Consider the following 18,988-nt stretch of genomic DNA (forward strand, 5'->3'; position numbering starts at 1 on the left):
TTAATTAAATCTTTTCCACAATTGGAAAAGGTACAAAGTACTCTACAATGTCTTTTATGTTGTAGAAATGCTTTTTACCTTAACTGCAACTAAAAAAAGAAAGATATTTACTTGTCACATATACATTACAGCGAAATTCTTTTTTCACATATCCCAGCTTATTAGGAAACTGGGGTCAGCGCATCATGAGTCAGAGGGTCATGATAGATTATCCCTGGAGCAGAAATTGTAAAAGGTCATGCTCAAGGAGCCAAAAGTGGCAGCTTGGCGATACTGTGGCTGAAACCCCCCAACATTCTGTTAAGTAAAAAAAAGCTATAACCACTGACCTACCACTTCCCCCACATAGCCCACATAGTGGACACATACAGTAGGCCACATAGTGTAACAATGATCAACCAGATAACGCATACATATAAATAGCTCTTCTTTTTCCTAGAAACATTTTACTTTAATTTTTTAGAGACTAGGTAATTAATGTTGATTGGTAGAATATTATATTACAGTGGATCCGGAAAGTATTCACTGTGCTTCACTTTTTCCACATTTTGTTATGTGGATACACCCTTTCAAAAATGGAATAAATTCATTATTTTTCTAAACTTTTTTTAAATATTATGCTAAAAGCTTGGCACACCTATTTTGGGCAGTTTCTCCTATTCTTTTTTGCAGAACATCTCTAGCTCCATCAGATTGGATGGGGAGCGTCAGTACACAGCCATTTTCAGATCTCCACGGTGATGTTCAATCAGGTTCAAGTGTGTGCTCTGGCTGGGCCACTCAAGGACATTCACAGAGTCATCCCGTAGCCACTCCTTTGTTATATTGGCTGTGTGCTTAAGGTCATTGTCTTGTTGGAAGATGAACCGTCACCCCAGTCTGAGGTCCAGAGCACTCTGGAGCAGGTTTTCATCATAGATCTCTCTCTATACGTTGCTGCATTAATCTTTCCCTCGATCCTGAATAGTCTCCCAGTTCCTGCCGTTTAAAAACATCCCCACAGAATGATACTGCCACCACCATGCTTCACTTTAGGGTACTGGCCAGGTGATGAGCGGTGCCTGGTTTCCTCCAGACACGGCACTTGGCATTCAGGCCAAAGTGTTAAATCTTTGTTTCTCATGGTCTGAAAGTCCTTCAAGTGCCTTTTTGCAAACTCCAGGCAGTCTGCCATGTGCCTTTTATTGAGGATTGACTTCCGTCTGGCCACTCTACCATACAGGTCTGATTTGTGGAGTGATGCAGAGATGGTTGTATTTCTAAAAGGTTTTCCTCTCTTGTTTTTTATTTGTACATTTTCACGTTATTATTATGGGGTATTGTTTGTACAATTTTTAGAAAAATTTGATCCTTTTTCTGGAATAAGGCTGTAACAACAAAATGTGAAAAAAAGTGAAGGGCTGTAAATACTTTTCAGATGCACTGTATATTAGATTAAATTAGATTCAACTTGCCAATGAGCAAAGTTTAAGTCCAGGGTCACTGCAGTTAGCTTCTAACCATAAGTGAAACTATGTATTTATATATACACAACTTAAGATGTTCATAAAATGCCTAAAAATTACATTTGATGCCCCTTATTTAGCTCAACATGTCATAACAACAAACTAACAAACAAATAACATTTACATGTCTATAGGATGGCATTGAACTTCAAGAACACTATTCCTCTTTTCTCATCCCACATAGCAAAATATCTGAGGCCCAGATCAGGCCCGCACCTGACACTTAACTGGACCACATACTGTATGGAATGATGACACATGGGCGGTCTGCTCCTGTTTGCCAGATTTGGGCACAAGTAAGCCAAAAGATGGCTGATTGTCAGCCATGAATAAAACAAACCAGAACACTCAAATCTTGCCTTAATTCCGGCCCAGAACCAATGATGGTATTTTTGCGGCCCGCTCCTGTTTGCCAGATTTGGGCCACAAGTAAGCCTTAGCATTGCAGCATGTACTGTAAGTAAACCAAATAAACCATAACTGGCCCTAATGTGACACATGGACAACAAGGAACCAAATAAACCATAAATGAACATTATTTGGGCCACACTAAGCTTTAAGTGAGTTATGTTACAACAGGTGATTAAGAAATATTTAGAAATTATGTACGTTGCAATTTACATATTTATTAATATTGCCAATGAAAATCCAGTACATGATAACATTTTCAAAACATTATCAATTCAACAATGGCAGTCAAAAAAGAAAAAAGAAAATAAATAAAACAACAATGCTTGAATGTCAATGCCATGTTTCAAAAAGCTCTTAAACATTTTTATGTTTATATGTAGCTCTATGTTGTTTTATTTAGCACCAGGGTTTTGGAGAAACGTTGACTCATTTCGCTGTGTACTGCGTTAGCTATATATGGTTGAAATAAAAATAAATGCTTCTTGACTTGACTTGTTTCAGTTCATGAACAAAGTGTCATTGTGCACACAACTCTTCAACATCCAAACAGTCTGTTAACCTGTTGTATTCTCCTGACGCTCTTTTCTCTTCCTCCTCTCTCTCCTGCCACCATCCCTATCCATGGCCAGATATATTTGAACACCTGTCTATCAGCTAGAATTCTGACCCTCAAAGACCTGTTAGTCTGCCTTTAAAATGTCCACCTCCACTACATTTATTATTAACAATCAGTAAGAATCCAACTACAGATATATTCATCTTTTGATGGAGGAATCGATTTCCTTTTCTGTGTCCTCAGGTGGTTACTCCTCACAGCCGCTGAAAGATACATGTAACATTTAACGTTCCGACAGTGTTAACTCATTCTAACTCTACAATCCAAAAAGCAACATCAAAATAAATATAAAAAAAATGTTTCCAATTATCACTTACCAAACGAAGTTCATGAAGATTAGTGAAGTGCAGCATCAAGAGTGCATTAGTGTTCGCCCATTTCTTCAACAGTGCTGGTTCCGGAAGTAGTTTTCTCATTAGATTTATTTTTATTTTACATTTTATCAATCGTGGTTTAGGCGTCACAAGATTGCACACTTTCAACTGAAGAAAAACATATTTGAAAATCTAACAAAAAGACAAAGACACAAGATTGAGTGTGTAACACTACAATGAAGTAAAAACTGCGAACCCATGAACCATTGCACTTTTCTAGATGCGACTTGATTGGTAGATTTATTTATTTATTTATTTTTTTTTTTTTTTTGCGATTGTAGTTTAATTTTTAGAGTAAAGAAAAGTGAAAAATAGAAAAAAAAGAGTGAAGAAAAACTTTGTATTGTGCATGAAAAGTTTGAGAAAATATTAAATAAGTTTAATGTTTTTGTAGATTATAAAGGGTTTTATAATTGAATTACCATACATTTTTCTTATTTAAATGTGTGTATTAAAATATTATCACCTTACTATCTGAAATATCTGAAATAAAATTTTAACTGTGGGATAAGATATACAGTGAGGAAAATAAGTATTTAAACACCCTGCTATTTCGCAAGTTCTCCCACTTAAAAATCATGGAGGGGCCTGAAATTGTCATCGTAGGTGCATGTCCACTGTGAGAGACATAATCTAAAAAAAAATCCAGAAATCACAATATATGATTTTTAAACTATTTATTTGTATGATACAGCTGAAAATAAGTATTTGAACACCTGTCTATCAGCTAGAATTCTGACCCTCAAAGACCTGTTAGTCTGCCTTTAAAATGTCCACCTCCACTACATTTATTATTAACAATCAGTAAGAATCCAACTACTAACATGGCCAAGACCAAAGAGCTGTCCAAAGACACTAGACACTAACCCTGACACTAGAGACAAAATTGTACACCTCCACAAGGCTGGAAAGGGCTACGGGGAAATTGCCAAGCAGCTTGATGAAAAAAGGTCCACTGTTGAAACAATCATTAGAAAATGGAAGAAGCTAAACATGACTGTCAATCTCCCTCGGACTGGGGCTCCATGCAAGATCTCACCTCGTAGGGTCTCAATGATCCTAAGGAAGGTAAGAAATCAGCCCAGAACTACACGGGAGGAGCTGGTCAATGACTTGAAAAGAGCTGGGACCACTGTTTCCAAGGTTACTGTTGGTAATACACTAAGACGTCATGGTTCGAAATCATGCATGGCACGGAAGGTTCCCCCGCTTAAACCAGCACATGTCCAGGCATGTCTTAAGTTTGCCAATGACCAGTTGGATGATCCAGAGGAGTCATAGGAGAAAGTCATTTGGTCAGATGAGACCAAAATAGAACTTTTGGGTCATAATTCCACTAAACGTGTTTGGAGGAAGAAGAATGATGAGTACCATCCCAAGAACACCATTCCTACTGTGAAGCATGGGGGTGGTAGCATCATGCTTTAGGGGTGTTTTTCTTCACATGGGACAGGGCAACTGCACTGTATTTAGGAGAGGATGACCGGGGCCATGTATTGCAAAATTTTGGGGAACAACCTACTTCCCTCAGTTAGCGCATTGAAGATGGGTCGAGGCTGGGTCTTCCAACATGACAATGACCCGAAGCACACAGCCAGGATAACCAAGGAGTGGCTCTGTAAGAAGCATATCAAGGTTCTGGCGTGGCCTAGCCAGTCTCCAGACCTAAACCCAATAGAGAATCTTTGGAGGGAGCTCAAACTCCGTGTTTCTCAGCGACAGGCCAGGAACCTGACTGATCTAGAGAAGATCTGTGTGGAGAAGTGGGCCAAAATCCCTCCTGCAGTGTGTGCAAACCTGGTGAAAAACTACAGGAAACGTTTGACCTCTGTAATTGCAAACAAAAGCTACTGTACCAAATATTAACATTGACTTTCTCAGGTGTTCAAATACTTATTTGCAGCTGTATCATACAAATAAATAGTTAAAAAATCATATATTGTGATTTTTTTTTTTAGATTATGTCTCTCACAGTGGACATGCACCTACGATGACAATTTCAGACCCCTTCATGATTTCTAAGTGGGAGAACTTGCAAAATATCAGGGTGTTCAAATACTTATTTTCCTCACTGTATGTGGCCCACAGTTCTATATTTTACATCTAGCCCAAATAACACACATAACAACTGGCCCATATCTTGTCTGCCGCCTTAAAAATGGTTCCATCTCCACCATAACCAAGCCATGTTCTGTTTGCACGCCTTATGGCAGTGCTGACTAAATGCCAAATTAGGGCCAGAAGTCTTTGCTTCCTGGGGTACTGTGCCATATCTTTGCAGAAACTAGCTCAGATTTTTAGGATAACTGGTTCCCATTTGCGGCATTATATTTCGGCCACTTAAGGCTAACGCCTACAATGGCCAGTGCTCGGTGTGCCATATCTTTACCAAAACAGCAAACGCATTTGCTGAAACATAACGTTCAACCACTATCTCTGTGTCATATGGGATTTGACTACTTTGCACGCGCAGATTTCCCCTGCCCGCATTGTGGTCATTCTTACGGCCGTCAGGAAGGTCATGAGCCGCCTCTCACTGTCAAGCAGTTCCAAAAACTGCTAGGGCTTATGGCAGCTGCATCCAGTGTTATTCCACTTGGCCTGCTGTACATGAGACCCCTTCAGTTGTATTAAACTGTTAGCAGAACTTTCTTCCAGTTAATGATGTGCATGTTTCTTGTGTTTTTTTGCATTTTACCCAAATGAGGTATTTCCAAACTTTTGACAGGTGCTGTATTTCATTTATAATTGAATATTTTTTGCAATAATGTCACAAATTTAGCAGTCATTGTTTAGTGTTAATTGGTGGGGGTTCTAAAATAAAATAAGAAAAGGAAAGGAAAGGAAAGGAAAGGAAAGGAAAGGAAAGGAAAGGAAAGGAAAGGAAAGGAAAGGAAAGGAAAGGAAAAGAAAGAAAAGAAAAGGAAAAGTGCAGGGATTTGATGCATAGAGTTAAATGATGCATTGCTAGATTTTATGTCCCTTAAATAGAAGTGTAATATTTTCCTTTTAAAGAGGATTTTGAAATTGATGTTCAGCTTCTGTTCTACATTTGGGGTATTGATGAGATTACAAGAAATCCTGTCAGGATCTGGGGGTTTTCAGATTGGCTTTTGTTTTTTCTTTCCTTGTGTTTCCCATTGTTCTCCACCAGATGTCGCCAGAATGTACCGAAGTGCTTCCACCGGCATCACATTAGTCCTTGCGTATTTAATGTTCACTTTTTCGTACCTGTCTCTTGCTTGCTCATCTGTTGTGTCGTCCGTTTCCCGAGATTTCTCCAGTTACCTGGCTTAAGTCGTCTTTGTTTGTGGGTTAGAATTTGTTGATTTGCTTTTTCTCTGAAGACTTTGCCTAGTTTGGCAAATTCTGAAAGATCTTATTTAACTATTTTTCGTGATTGTCTGCAATACACATGCAATATTTTAACCAAAAGCTTGCGACACAAACATACCATTATAGATTTGTTCCCCATTTCCTGTTTTAGTAAGTTTTATCTATTCTGAGAAAGAGTTTGTGTCAAGATTGTGTACAAAAGTAAATACACCCCTCACATATAGAAATGAAAGTTGGATATCTTTTATTCAATTTGCAGCTTGTATAGCAGTACAGATTTACGGTCTTTTAAAAATAATTCAACATACAGGCATTATTGTTAAAATATCTGGCAACAAAATGTGAGCACACCCTAAGTAAACATGTCACAACTGTCCAAAGAGTCAATATTTAGTGTGAGCACCATTGTTATCTAGCACTGCCTTAATCCTCCTGGTCATGAAATTCACCAGAGCTGCACAGGTTGTTGCTGGGATCCTCTTCCACTCCTTCATAATTACATAACGGAGCTGCTGGATGTTAGCCACATGGTGCTTCTCCACCTTCCGCTCGAAGGATGCCCCACAGGTGCTCAATAGGGTAAAGGTTTGAGACATACTTGGCCACTCCATCTTTCACATTCAATTACTTTCAGAGGACAGTAAATCTATACTGCTATACAAGCTGCACATTGACTACTCTAAAAAAAACTATATTGCCAAAAGTATTCGGTCACCTGGTCATAAATATGGTCTGTGATTTTTGAGCATTGCATTCAACATTTAGTCCCAATTTGCTCTAATAATTCCCTCCACTCTCCTGGGAAGCTTTTGCAATAGATTTTGGAGTGTGCTTATGGATAGTTGTGTTCATCAGCCACAAGGGTATTATGATAAAGAGATACTAATGTAGGCAAGGAGACCTGTGGTGCAGTCAGCGTTCCAATTCTTTCCAAATGTGTTCAATAGGGATGAGATCAGAGCTCTATAGCAGGCCACTCAAGATTCCTTTGGTTTTCATTTGAATTTGGTTTAGGTTTCCAAGTTCAAGTAAATGCAACATTTTATTATAGCGCATCTAAAGATGTCCTGTACAATTGACTGCCTCCTGCTTTGTGGTAAGAGTTTGGAAAAGAACCACATATAGCAGGAAAGGTCAGATGACCCAATACCTTTGGCAATATAGTGTATATCAAAGTTTAATTTCTACAATATTGTTCATTTAAAACATATATTAAAATGATTGCTGAAATGTGAGGGGTGTACTCACTTTTGTGAGATTCTGTATCCAATTTGCTACATCAGTGTGGTCAGGCACTAACGCCAGGTGAGACATTTGTTGTTCCATTTCATCCCAAAGTGTTCAGTGAAGTTATTCCACCCCAACCATGCAAATTCATGTCTTCATGAAGCTTTGTTTTTATGCAAAATGGCATTGCTATGTTGGAACAGTTTGTACAATGTTTTAATGACTGAAAATGATAAAATCACTGCATAAAAAAACATCCCATGCAATTACATTCTTCCTACATTGTGATAATAGATAAGACCAAAGAATACATATGGGTGCTTTGGTCAGGTGTCCACAAATCCTGGCCTTATACATATACACTATATATGTATATGGTGCCTTGCTTAATGGACCAAAGATGGCAACTTGGTGGTGTTGGGATATAAACTTACAATATTTCGATCAGACGTTCAACATTTTAATCAGTAAGCCACCCCTTCCCAATCAGTTAAACTAAAATATCAAGTTTAATGTGTAATCTCAATTAGGAATGTAAAGGCTAAATCAATGTTATATACACAAACACATTAAGGGTCACAAAAGCTATGCACATGAAGTGGAAATATATCTTCAGAACATTTACACATACACAGGTAAAAATTTAGGAAATATTTAATCATATTTGCATGCATTCATTACATGGAGTCTGCACACTTTCATCATAACCATACAAAGACTTTAAGTGGTCATGAAATGAGTGTCAACATAAAAGATTTTAAAAAATATAGGGCCAAATTCATATAAATAAAAAGAGCTCAAACAAGCAGTTTGGTTACAATTTAGTGCACACTTGGCTTCAAACCACGAGGTATGATTTATACATTGGCTTGTTTGAAATGTACTAATAATGAAATCAAAACAACAATAATTTTGTTTGTCTAAATTTTTTTATTAACTGTTGACACAAACCTTATTTAGCTATATTTAATGTACTAAATTGAACTTACATATTATTACAATATTAAAGAATGGGTAAAAAAAAAAAGACAAAAAGTAATTGACATAATAATTGCTGATTACTACAAACTGTTATTAAAAACAATCACACTGCATTCTCACTAGAACATTAGAAGCAGGTGCATGTATATGAAGACATTAGAATATAATATTATTTACAGTGCATAGTCTGAAGCTGCCTACTGTATTTACTGGTAAGAACACTTAAAAGTAAAAATTGCTGCTGTGAAAAACTCCCATTGGTTTTCTGAATAAGCTTCACCTTTCCTTCTCATATATCAGCTGATCCACATTGATTACATACTGTTATTTAAGTAAGTATCAGAATTAGAAAACTACATTTGCCATTACAGTACATATTCATATTGTCATTTTATTGTGGTTGTCTAATAGGCATTATTTACATGGTTCAGGAATTTAATATTTAATCCTTGACAGTCTGCTATGGCTTATTTTTATTGCTTGGAAATATCGCATATATATCTTGAGAATCTGTTGTACATGCTGTTTAGACATAAGTACTTAGAGCATAAAAAAAGCAAAATTTTGGATATATAATAGTGCTTAATTAAAAGGTTTACATAAAGATAGAAGACATTGTATACATATATTTTTTATTTCAACGCATATTTGCATCTTTGGGGGAGATAAAAAAAAAAGAGATAGAGAAAGTTAAAGGCTCAGAAAAAGGTAAATATAAAAATGTGTTTATAAATGAATAAGAAGTCTAAAGAAATTAATAAAACTTGCAAGTAGTAAAACATTATTTTGTACATTTATATTCACAACTATTTAATTTATTTAATTAATAAGACAATGAAGGCACCATGGACCTTCCTTTTACAAAGAAATAATTATTTCATCATCAAACCAAACACCAATGTAATCCAGTGTTTTCGAGACAGTAGACATTGAGGGGGTTTGTTCCAGTGTGTTTATGCAGTGTGTTCCAGTTTATTATTAAATCCAGTGATTTTCTTTAAGGTCCAGTGATTATTTCGATACTATAATAGTACGGTGTCAGTGTCTAAGACATAACATGAAAACAGCACTAACAATAATAATAATAATAATAATAATAATAATAATAATAATAATAATAACAATATACCCTCATAATAATGATCATCATTGGTTTATTATTATTAATTATTATTATTAATTATTATTATTATTATTATTATTATTATTATTATTATTATTATTATTATTATTATTATTAACTATCAGGCTCAGTCAGCTGACTGTTCTTTCTGTATTCTATATTTAATTTCTTTAACAAAAGAAACAAAACAAGGCCGGCAATGTATCAAACACAAGCATTACGAAATAGAAACACATCGTTTGAGAGGGTTGGTATTAAATCTTGAATAGAAAAATCATGCATGTAATTATTCAGTTATCCTAGTAGTTACGAGCAAATGTCCATTGTGTGGCATTTTCTTCTATGCTTTATAGAGTTACACTTGTATCAGATATGAAAGCAGTGCAAATCATCAATGCATTATATGATGGCTTTCATTTTAAGAGAAGAAGGTATTGGATCAAACATTGCATTGTCTATGAGGTACACATCTTATGTACATTTAATATGTAGCTCATACCTTGGAAGATGCATGTGATGTTCTTTTGTAGGTTTCATTCTTAAAGGTATAGTAGTGGTCTTAATACTGTAACTTAATACATGTTTTAATGTACACTATATTTACATTTTCAAATGAAGGATTCACACTAATAATATGAATAGGTTAAACTGGGGAAAGGAAAATAGTATAATACAATTTTCCTCTTTTTTTTTGTGTCTATGCAGTGTCAGTTATATCACAGGGGAAGGAGTAATCCTGTTATGAATTAAATATTTCATATAGGTAAAATGGGTAAAAGGGCATATTTAGTTTGACAATTGAGTTTCAGTCACCTTCTCTTATTGTTAAGAGAAGTGTTTTGAGAAAATCTACACTACAACATCACAAATAAAAAGGTCATGAAAATGGCTCAAACAAGGGAATGAGGAGAAAACCAATATTTGACTTTTTAAGACATTCCCCTTTAAGTGCATCTGCTTTGAATAATAAAATAGTAATTAATGAATAGTGTAGTGTCCTTTATCTTCTGTTTTTCAGACCCAGAACAGCCAACCTCACCCTGTGCAAAAGGAAGAGTGGGTCAGTAGCATGCTTCTTTAAAGTTCCCAAAATGATAGAGATAAAATCATACACACTGCCTGGCCAGAAAAGTCACACATGAATATTGTGTTGGGCCGCCTATTGCTTTAATTAGGGCACACCTTCACCGATGCATCATTTTGACAAGCTTATGCAATGTAACTTTTATTTTTATCCATAGAATTCTTCTTTTTTTTCTTTCGGCTTCTCCCATTAGGGGTCGCCACAGCGAATCATCCATCTCCATACCCCCCTGTCTTCTACATCTGCCTCTTTCAACTTAACTACCTGCATGATTTCCCTCACCACATCCATTAACCACCTCCTTGGCCTTCGTCTTTTCCTCCTTCCTGGTGGCTCCATCCTCAGCATTCTCCTACTGATATACCCCATGTCCCTCCTCTTCACATGTCCAAACCATCTCAATCTTGCCTCCCTCACCTTGTCTCTAAAATGTCCTACATGCGCTGTCCCTCTAATAAACTCATTGCTAATCCTGTACATCCTCGTCACTCCCAACAAAAATCTCAACATCTTCAGCTCTGCTAACTCCAGCTCCGCCTCCTGTCTTTTACTCAATGCCACTGTCTCTAATCCATACAACATTGCAGGTCTCACCACAGTCCTATAAACTTTCCCTTTCACTGTTGCAGATACCCTTCTATCACAAATCACTCCACTCTTCTCCAGCCACTCCCCCCTTCCTCACTCTTTTCTTCACTTCTCTAACACACTCTCCATTACTTGCACTGTTGACCCCAGGTACCTGAACTCCTCCACCTTCTCCACCTCTTCTCCACTTCCCTCCCTCTCATTCACACACATTTACTCTATCTTACATCTACTGACTTTCATTCCCCTTCTCTCCAGCATGTACCCCCACCTCTCCAGGCTCTTTTCCACCTGCTCCATACTCTCATCACAAATAACAATATCATCCGCAAACATCATAGTCCATGGAGACTCCTGTCTGACCTTGTCTCTCAACCTGTCCATCTTCACTGCAAACAGGATAGGGCTTAGAGTCGATCCTTGATGCAGTCCAACCTTCACCTTAAACCAGTCTGTTGTTCCTACTGCACACTTCACTGCTGTCACACTGTCCTCATACATGTCCTGCACCACCCTCACATACTTCTCTGACACACCTGACTTTCTCATACAATAATACACCTCTCTCGGCACCCTGTCATACGCTTTCTTTAAATCCACAAACACACAATGCAACTCCTTCTGACCTTCTCTATACTTCTTCATCAACATTCTCAAAGCAAATAATCCATCCGTGGTGCTCTTCCTCAGCATAAAACCATACTGTTGCTCACAAATTTTTACCTCTTCTCTCAGCCTGGCTTCCACTACTCTTTCCCATAACTTCATGGTGTGCCTGATCAACTTTATTCCCCTGTAGATACTGCAGATCTGCACATCTCCCTTATTCCTGAAGATCGGTACCAGCGCTTTCCTTCTCCATTCCTCAGGCATCCTCTCACCTTTTAAAATCTTGTTGAACAACCTAACTCCACTGCCATCTCTCCTAAACATCTCCATGCTTTTACCGGTATATCATTGGGTTTTCACTCTTCATCCTTTTAATCGCTGCTCTCACTTCCTCCTTTCTAATCCTATCCACTTCCTGCTTCACCATCTGCACACAAGCCAACCTTCTCTCTCTCCATTTCATTTTTCTTGTTCATCAGCTGCTCAAAATACTCCCTCCATCTTTTTGTCCTCACTAGTCAACATATTTTCATCTCCATCCTTTATTGCTCTAACTTGCAGCACATCCTTCCCAGCTCGATCCCTCTGCCTGGACGATCAGTACAAATCATTTTCTCCTTCCTTTGTGTCCAAATTCTCATACAGATCCTCATATGCCTTTTCCTTGGCTTTTGACACATCCCTCTTTACCTGCTGCCGCATCTCCTTGTACTCCTGCCCACTTTTCTCATCACTCTGTCGATCCCAATTCTGTTTTGCCAACCTCTATCTCTTTATGCTCTCCTGCACTTCCTCATTTCACCACCATGTCTCTTTGTCTTCCTTTCTCTTTCCGGATGTCACACCAAGTACTTTTTTAGCTGCCTCCCTTATCACTTCTGCAGTAGTTGCCCAATCATCCAGCACCTCCTCACCACCACCGAGCCTTTTGTCTGACCTCGTCCTCCTTCAGGTTCAACCATCTTATTCTTCTTTCAGTCCTCACTCTCCTCCTCTTCTTCCTTACCTCCAAAACCATCCTAGAGACCACCATCCGATGCTGTCTAGCTACACTGTCCCCCGCCAACACCTTACAGTCTCCAATCTCCTTCCGGTTGCATCTCCTACATAGAACATAGTCCCCCTGTTTGCACCTTTCTCCACTCTAATATGTCATCCTATGATCCTCCTTCTTCTTAAAATAAGTATTTAATCCAGAGAATTCTCATATACAGTATATGTATGAACATGATATCTCATGCTCCTTAAACCACTCTTTCACAGTTTGAGCCTGATGAATCCTGGCATTGCCATCTTGGAATATGCCTGTGCCATCAGGGACGAAAAACAATCTATCTGGAACAGGGTAAATTTATCAGACCACATGTCCTTTTTTCATCGCTCCAGAGTCCAATCTTTATTATCCCTAGTAAATAAAGAAGTTTTCTTAAGGTTTAGTTCCAATCTTTTGATTTGTCTTTGCATTGTGCCTGTGGAAATGCTCTTAATTTCACATCTAAATCTGTTTTTCTGGTGTTTTTTTTTGCTTTCACCCAACTTTCATTTATTTAAAAAAACTAACACCACAGACCAGGAGATATGAGATGTGAACCATTCATGGCCTTTATTATAATTTGTCCTTAGCTTCAATGTCATATTTTCATTATTGGAACTATAGTCAACGTTTGTGTATGTAGACGTGTTGTGGGATCTGCTTATTGAAAATGTAACATTTTATATTATTTCTTAGCAATGAAACGAAATGACCTAAATTAAAAAAAAAAAGCTTTTTTTCATTTTAATGAACGAGATTCAAAGAAACAATTTGCTAAAATGATCCGATCTTCCCATAACTAAAAGCTACTCACTGCATCAGTTAGGGTCAAATAGCTTGTTAACAGCAGAAACACAATAATCAATAAAGTAATTGTTCAATTAAAGGCTAAAGGCTTAGTTGAATTCAGTTGGTGACCTTTTTATTTTGGCCAGGCAGTGTATAATATATAATGTGTACTTACAAAGACTGACACCCGGAAATGGTAGACAGCATCTTGGGATGATCCCAGTGGAAGAGACCACAAGTGACTGATCCCCTAAAATGTCAAATATTTGGCATCATTTTTTTAAAAAGAGATCGATTTAAAAGCACTTTATATAAAATGTGGTTTACATATTCAACAAATTGTTACCTTTGTGAAAGAATCTTTGCTTTCAGAAAAATCCATGTCTGTGTGGTTTGGGCAAAGACGCCCTCTAGTGATACTACACTGCCACACCCAGACAATTTCAGAGAACCTGAAAGAAAAGCAACCATCTAAATACACTAGGCTAGTCACACACTGTGTACAGTACTACATATGCTAGTGGACTAATATATTTACAAGTTACTATTATAGCATTTAATAATCAGTGAAAAGACAGTAAGACAGTAAGGACAGTTTAGAAAATATGGCTGAAAATTTAATCCGGAAAAGTACAGATCCAATTTTGCAATCAATGGCGCAGGACTACTGTTTATGAGCAGTTAAATTGATATACATTGAAATAAAGAGGTGTTTTTTTTAATCCCACATATTTTTAAGGGAATTTTTTGTACATTTAGACTTAGATTTACTTTATTGATCCCGTGAGGATAATTATTGCATTACAGAAGTAGCAGGTTACACAAACAGTAGAAAAAAAAAGTAGAATGTAATTAAATGATTTTTAACTCATATAAATAAATACAATATTGCAGATTGTTGCATAAAAAACACAGTTCAAACTGGCAAAAAGAAAGAAAAGAAGAAGAAATTAAATGTGCAAATTGTCAGTGCGTGTATGTGTGCATAAAGTGACAGTGAATAATGGGATAAATATATAAGTTGCAATTATCATCTGTTATATAGAGGAAAGTCCTTGTACAGTGAAATGGCGTACGGTAGGAATTATCAGTTATACTTCCTGTCATTTAACATAAAATAAAATTGTGATAAAATACTTGTATTGTGGCACAGTGGATTCCTTTGTGACCAACGTTGTACAAAAGGCTGCTTTCAGAGCAACGGGTTGAACGTCAGTATTCAATTTAACTCAGTGAGTTTAGTGACAGATCAGTAGTGTATGCCAGCTCAAAGAGGCTGATCCACTTGTTTTTAGACGCTGCTGAGTCTGGAGTTGAATATGGTGGAAATGCAAGCTCATTCAGACAAGTGCAAATTAAGATTTGGCAAAACATTTTCTTACAATTATCTAATGTTTATAAATTAGTTAAAGGGCACAGCAGTGGCAGGATTGTGGTGGTGGGATTTAAACTCATGACCTTCTGATAACATGTCCAACAACTTACCCACTGAGCTACCATTTCCACCCGAAAGGATATACAGATTTTATGCAAATATGTATTCATGACCAACAACAGCCTTGAAAAGCATGAAGCTGTACATTTTTGTATAGCTTCAGCTGCCCACTTGTGTCCCTAATGTGGTTGTTAAATGAAATTAATTTTGCAGAGAGGGTTTTTTTTTTCACCTTGAAACAGTTTTCATATTGTCGATGGCAAATTAAATACTCTTTTAAGAATTACGATTCAAGCTCGTTCAAACCCCTAGCACACTAGCACTTAAAAAAGCCAAATGCACTGACCTCATATATAGAGTGACATGATTCATTGATGAATTTTGACTCCTGTGCAGAAATAAAGTGTAGCTAGAGACAGAAGAAATATGCAGGAATAGAGAGAGACATCTGTTAATAATTTTACAAAAAATAGGTTTAAACATACTAATGCATTGAATATACACAGGATTGACTGTGGTTAGCAATAAATACTATTTTTGCAAGTGGAACTACCTTAGTAGTCAGAGAATTTCCTAAATTTCCTATTATAACATTAGAACTAACCAAATATATGAATAATTATTTACTAATGTTTAGTTCGAAATAGACATGATCTACTGGCAAATTGAATAATCTTCTATTTGGTTTATTGTAATCTCAAAATGGGAAATACTATACAATTGACATAAATCGAAGGTATTGCCGTGTGAAATAGTAAATATGAATACGCAGTTACTACAGTACCAGAGTTTGAAACTGAAAAAATTATTAAAGATCTCACAAACAGACTTATAAAAAAAGACCGACCTGCAACTGTGTGAAGAGGCACAGTTCAGTGTCTTCAATTCCTGATTAGTTTCAACAATGTAAAGTTTATTTAGGGATGGCAGGAAATGTCCACCTAAGGGGAAAAAGCAATTTGAGACCACAAATATTGAATAGTGAAACTATGAAACAACACTCGTATATTTTAAGTGTCTATATTGTGTGTGTGTGTGAGTGCATGTGTGTGCATGAGTTAAACTGAAAAAGAAAGATACCCTGAGTGTGTGTGCTGCGTTGCCTGCGTGGCCCAGGCACACGGTTATTTCCTCCTGTATCCATATTCGAGGGAAGAGGAGTTTTTTTGGTCTTGCTTGCGGAGAGGGGGGAGGAAGTGTGACTCAGCCTGTTTCTACTCCTGCTTTCTTTATCCAACCCACGAGACTTTGCCTTCCTATTTACACTGGCCATGGTGGGAGCAGGACTACTGGAGACTGAGAGTAAAAAGAGAGAAACATTTAAAATAAGTACGTCATTGCATACACTGAAATGTTTTCAGCTTTTTTGAGAATGATGCTTTGTGTAGGAGCTAATTATATATGGGATATTTAATGAAAGACGACTGATGGCATGAAAGCATAAATGAGTTTCCTCGCTAAACAAATGGCTGAGTGTAAGTAAGAGAACAAGCCTAGGCCACAGACATACTAAATACAGCACTACACTTCCACCAAAAGCAAAGCCGGGGTGTGGGTGCAATGTCAATCAGTCTTTTTCATTCTTTCTGCTGCACTAAAATACATTTAAATACTCTGTATTTTTTGGAATCGTTGTTCAGCATTGAGTCATTTAGTTTTGTTTACAGATTTAAAAAGTGGTATGATAAGGATTTACCTGATAAGGATTGGTTGGTGCTTGGCTGTAGGCTGGCAGTAGCTGATTGGTTGTTTATGGCAGTTGTTGGAGGGCAGCAGATAAGGCGTTTTGGCAAAGTTGTAGAGGTGGAGTCCATGTCTATAAGAAACATTTAAGAAATCTCATGACTCTAACTCATATCTTTATTTATATACATATATACATATATATGTATAGGTTCTGGCCTGTCACTGAGAAACACAGAGTTTGAGCTCCCTCCAAAGATTCTCTATTGGGTTTAGGTCTGGAGACTGGCTAGGCCACGCCAGAACCTTGATATGCTTCTTACAGAGCCACTCCTTGGTTATCCTGGCTGTGTGCTTCGGGTCATTGTCCCTTCATATTGGAAGACCCAGTCTCGACCCATCTTCAATGCTCTAACTGAGGGAAGGAGGTTGTTCCCCAAAATCTCACAATACATGGCCCCGGTCATCCTCTCCCTAATACAGTGCAGTCGCCCTGTCCCATGTGCAGAAAAACACCCCCAAAGCATGATGCTACCACCCCCATGCTTTACAGTAGGGATAGTGTTCTTGGGATGGTACTCATCATTCTTCTTCCTCCAAACACGTTTAGTGAAATTATGACCCAAAAGTTCTATTTTGGTCTCATCTGACCACATGACTTTCTCCCATGACTACTCTGGATCATCCAAATGGTCATTGGCAAACTTAAGACGTGCCTGGACATGTGCTGGTTTAAGCAGGGAAACCTTCCGTGCCATGCATGTTTTCAAACCATGACGTCTAATTACCAACAGTAACCTTGGAAACGGTGTTTCCAGCTCTTTTCAGGTCATTGACCAGCTCCTCCCGTGTAGGTCTGGGCTGATTTCTCACCTTCCTCAGGATCATTGAGACCCCACGAGGTGAGATCTTGCATGGAGCCCCAGTCCGAGGGAGATTGACAGTCATGTTTAGCTTCTTCCATTTTCTAATGATTGCTCCAACAGTGGACCTTTTTTCACCAAGCTGCTTGGCTATTTCCCCGTAGCCCTTTCCAGCCTTGTGGAGGTGTACAATTTTGTCTCTAGTGTCTTTGGACAGCTCTTTGGTCTTGGCCATGTTAGAAGTTGGATTCTTACTGATTGTATGGGGTGGACAGGTGTCTTTATGCAGCTAACCACCTCAAACAGGTGCATCTAATTTAGGATAATAAATGTAGTGGAGGTGGACATTTTAAAGGCAGACTAACAGGTCTTTGAGGGTCAGAATTCTAGCTGATAGACAGGTGTTCAAATACTTATTTGCAGCTGTATCATACAAATAAATAGTTAAAAAATCATACATTGTGATTTCTGGATTTTTTTTTAGATTATGTCTCTCACAGTGGACATGCACCTACGATGACAATTTTAGACCCCTCCATGATTTCTAAGTGGGAGAACTTGCAAAATAGCAGGGTGTTCAAATACTTATTTTCCTCACTGTATATCTGTAAACTTGTACCTGAAGAGATTGTGGAGATCGGTAATGAATAAACTGCTTTACTAGATGAGCCAAGAGCAGAGCGAGTCCTAAAGGAGAAAGAGAGAAAAAGATTAGTCACTCAACATCTGCAAAACATACAGTATTTGCTACATGTGTCACTGTCCAATTTATTAGATTCACCTATAAATCTGCACATTCATGCAGTTATCTAGCCAGCCAATCTTGTGGCAGAAAATTAAGTATATACGGATCAAGAGCTTCGGTTAAATTTCACATTAAAAGAAAAAAAGTGATCTCTGTGATTTATTAATTGCTGTCTTTAAGTATTTTAGTGTAAGCCTCAAATTCTCTTTCTTTGCTGACATGAGTGGAATCCAATGTGGTCTTCTGATTTTGTATCCCAAGTACCTCAAATATCTGGTCATTTTCTTCTGACCTTTTTGGTCAAACAAACATCTTTGCTGTGCAGTGAATTGCACTTTATGCAGTGAAGAGTGTCATATAATGAAAAGGTGTCATTTTTTGGAATGCAAAATCAGCAAATCAACCAGTCTCACTTGCAATTCTTCTAATGTCTAACTCATTATTATATGGGTTAAGCATGCTTTTTTAAAACAGCTAACAATCTACAAACCTTGTCCCATCACTATTAACAGGGTCAAATGCACAAATGGCCATCTGGTATGCAAATAAATTAAATACATTCGTAATTTGAACACAAATACTTCTT

The 18,988-nt window shown here is 37.4% G+C and overlaps 1 protein-coding gene across 8 annotated transcripts in view; it reads right to left on the reverse strand.

Moving 5' to 3' along the window:
- Positions 1–8,123: 8,123 nt before the first annotated feature.
- myrf (myelin regulatory factor) overlaps positions 8,124–18,988 on the reverse strand; it is a 32,293-nt gene continuing 21,428 nt past the window's right edge. For 7 of the 8 annotated variants that reach the window (XM_083546227.1, XM_083546230.1, XM_083546226.1 and 4 more), the window contains 8 exons: positions 18,277–18,344; positions 16,808–16,927; positions 16,192–16,407; positions 15,959–16,052; positions 15,458–15,520; positions 14,023–14,128; positions 13,852–13,926; positions 8,124–10,613 (listed from right to left, as the gene is read on the reverse strand). In XM_083546227.1, coding sequence (XP_083402353.1) covers positions 10,518–10,613; positions 13,852–13,926; positions 14,023–14,128; positions 15,458–15,520; positions 15,959–16,052; positions 16,192–16,407; positions 16,808–16,927; positions 18,277–18,344 — 838 coding nt within the window. In that variant the 3' untranslated portion in view covers positions 8,124–10,517. The remainder of the gene's footprint in view (positions 10,614–13,851; positions 13,927–14,022; positions 14,129–15,457; positions 15,521–15,958; positions 16,053–16,191; positions 16,408–16,807; positions 16,928–18,276; positions 18,345–18,988) is intronic. The other variant, XM_083546231.1, reaches the window with a different exon arrangement.

This window comes from Silurus aristotelis (assembly GCF_946808225.1).
Source record: "Silurus aristotelis genome assembly, chromosome: 7".
Taxonomy (NCBI): Eukaryota; Metazoa; Chordata; class Actinopteri; order Siluriformes; family Siluridae; genus Silurus; species Silurus aristotelis.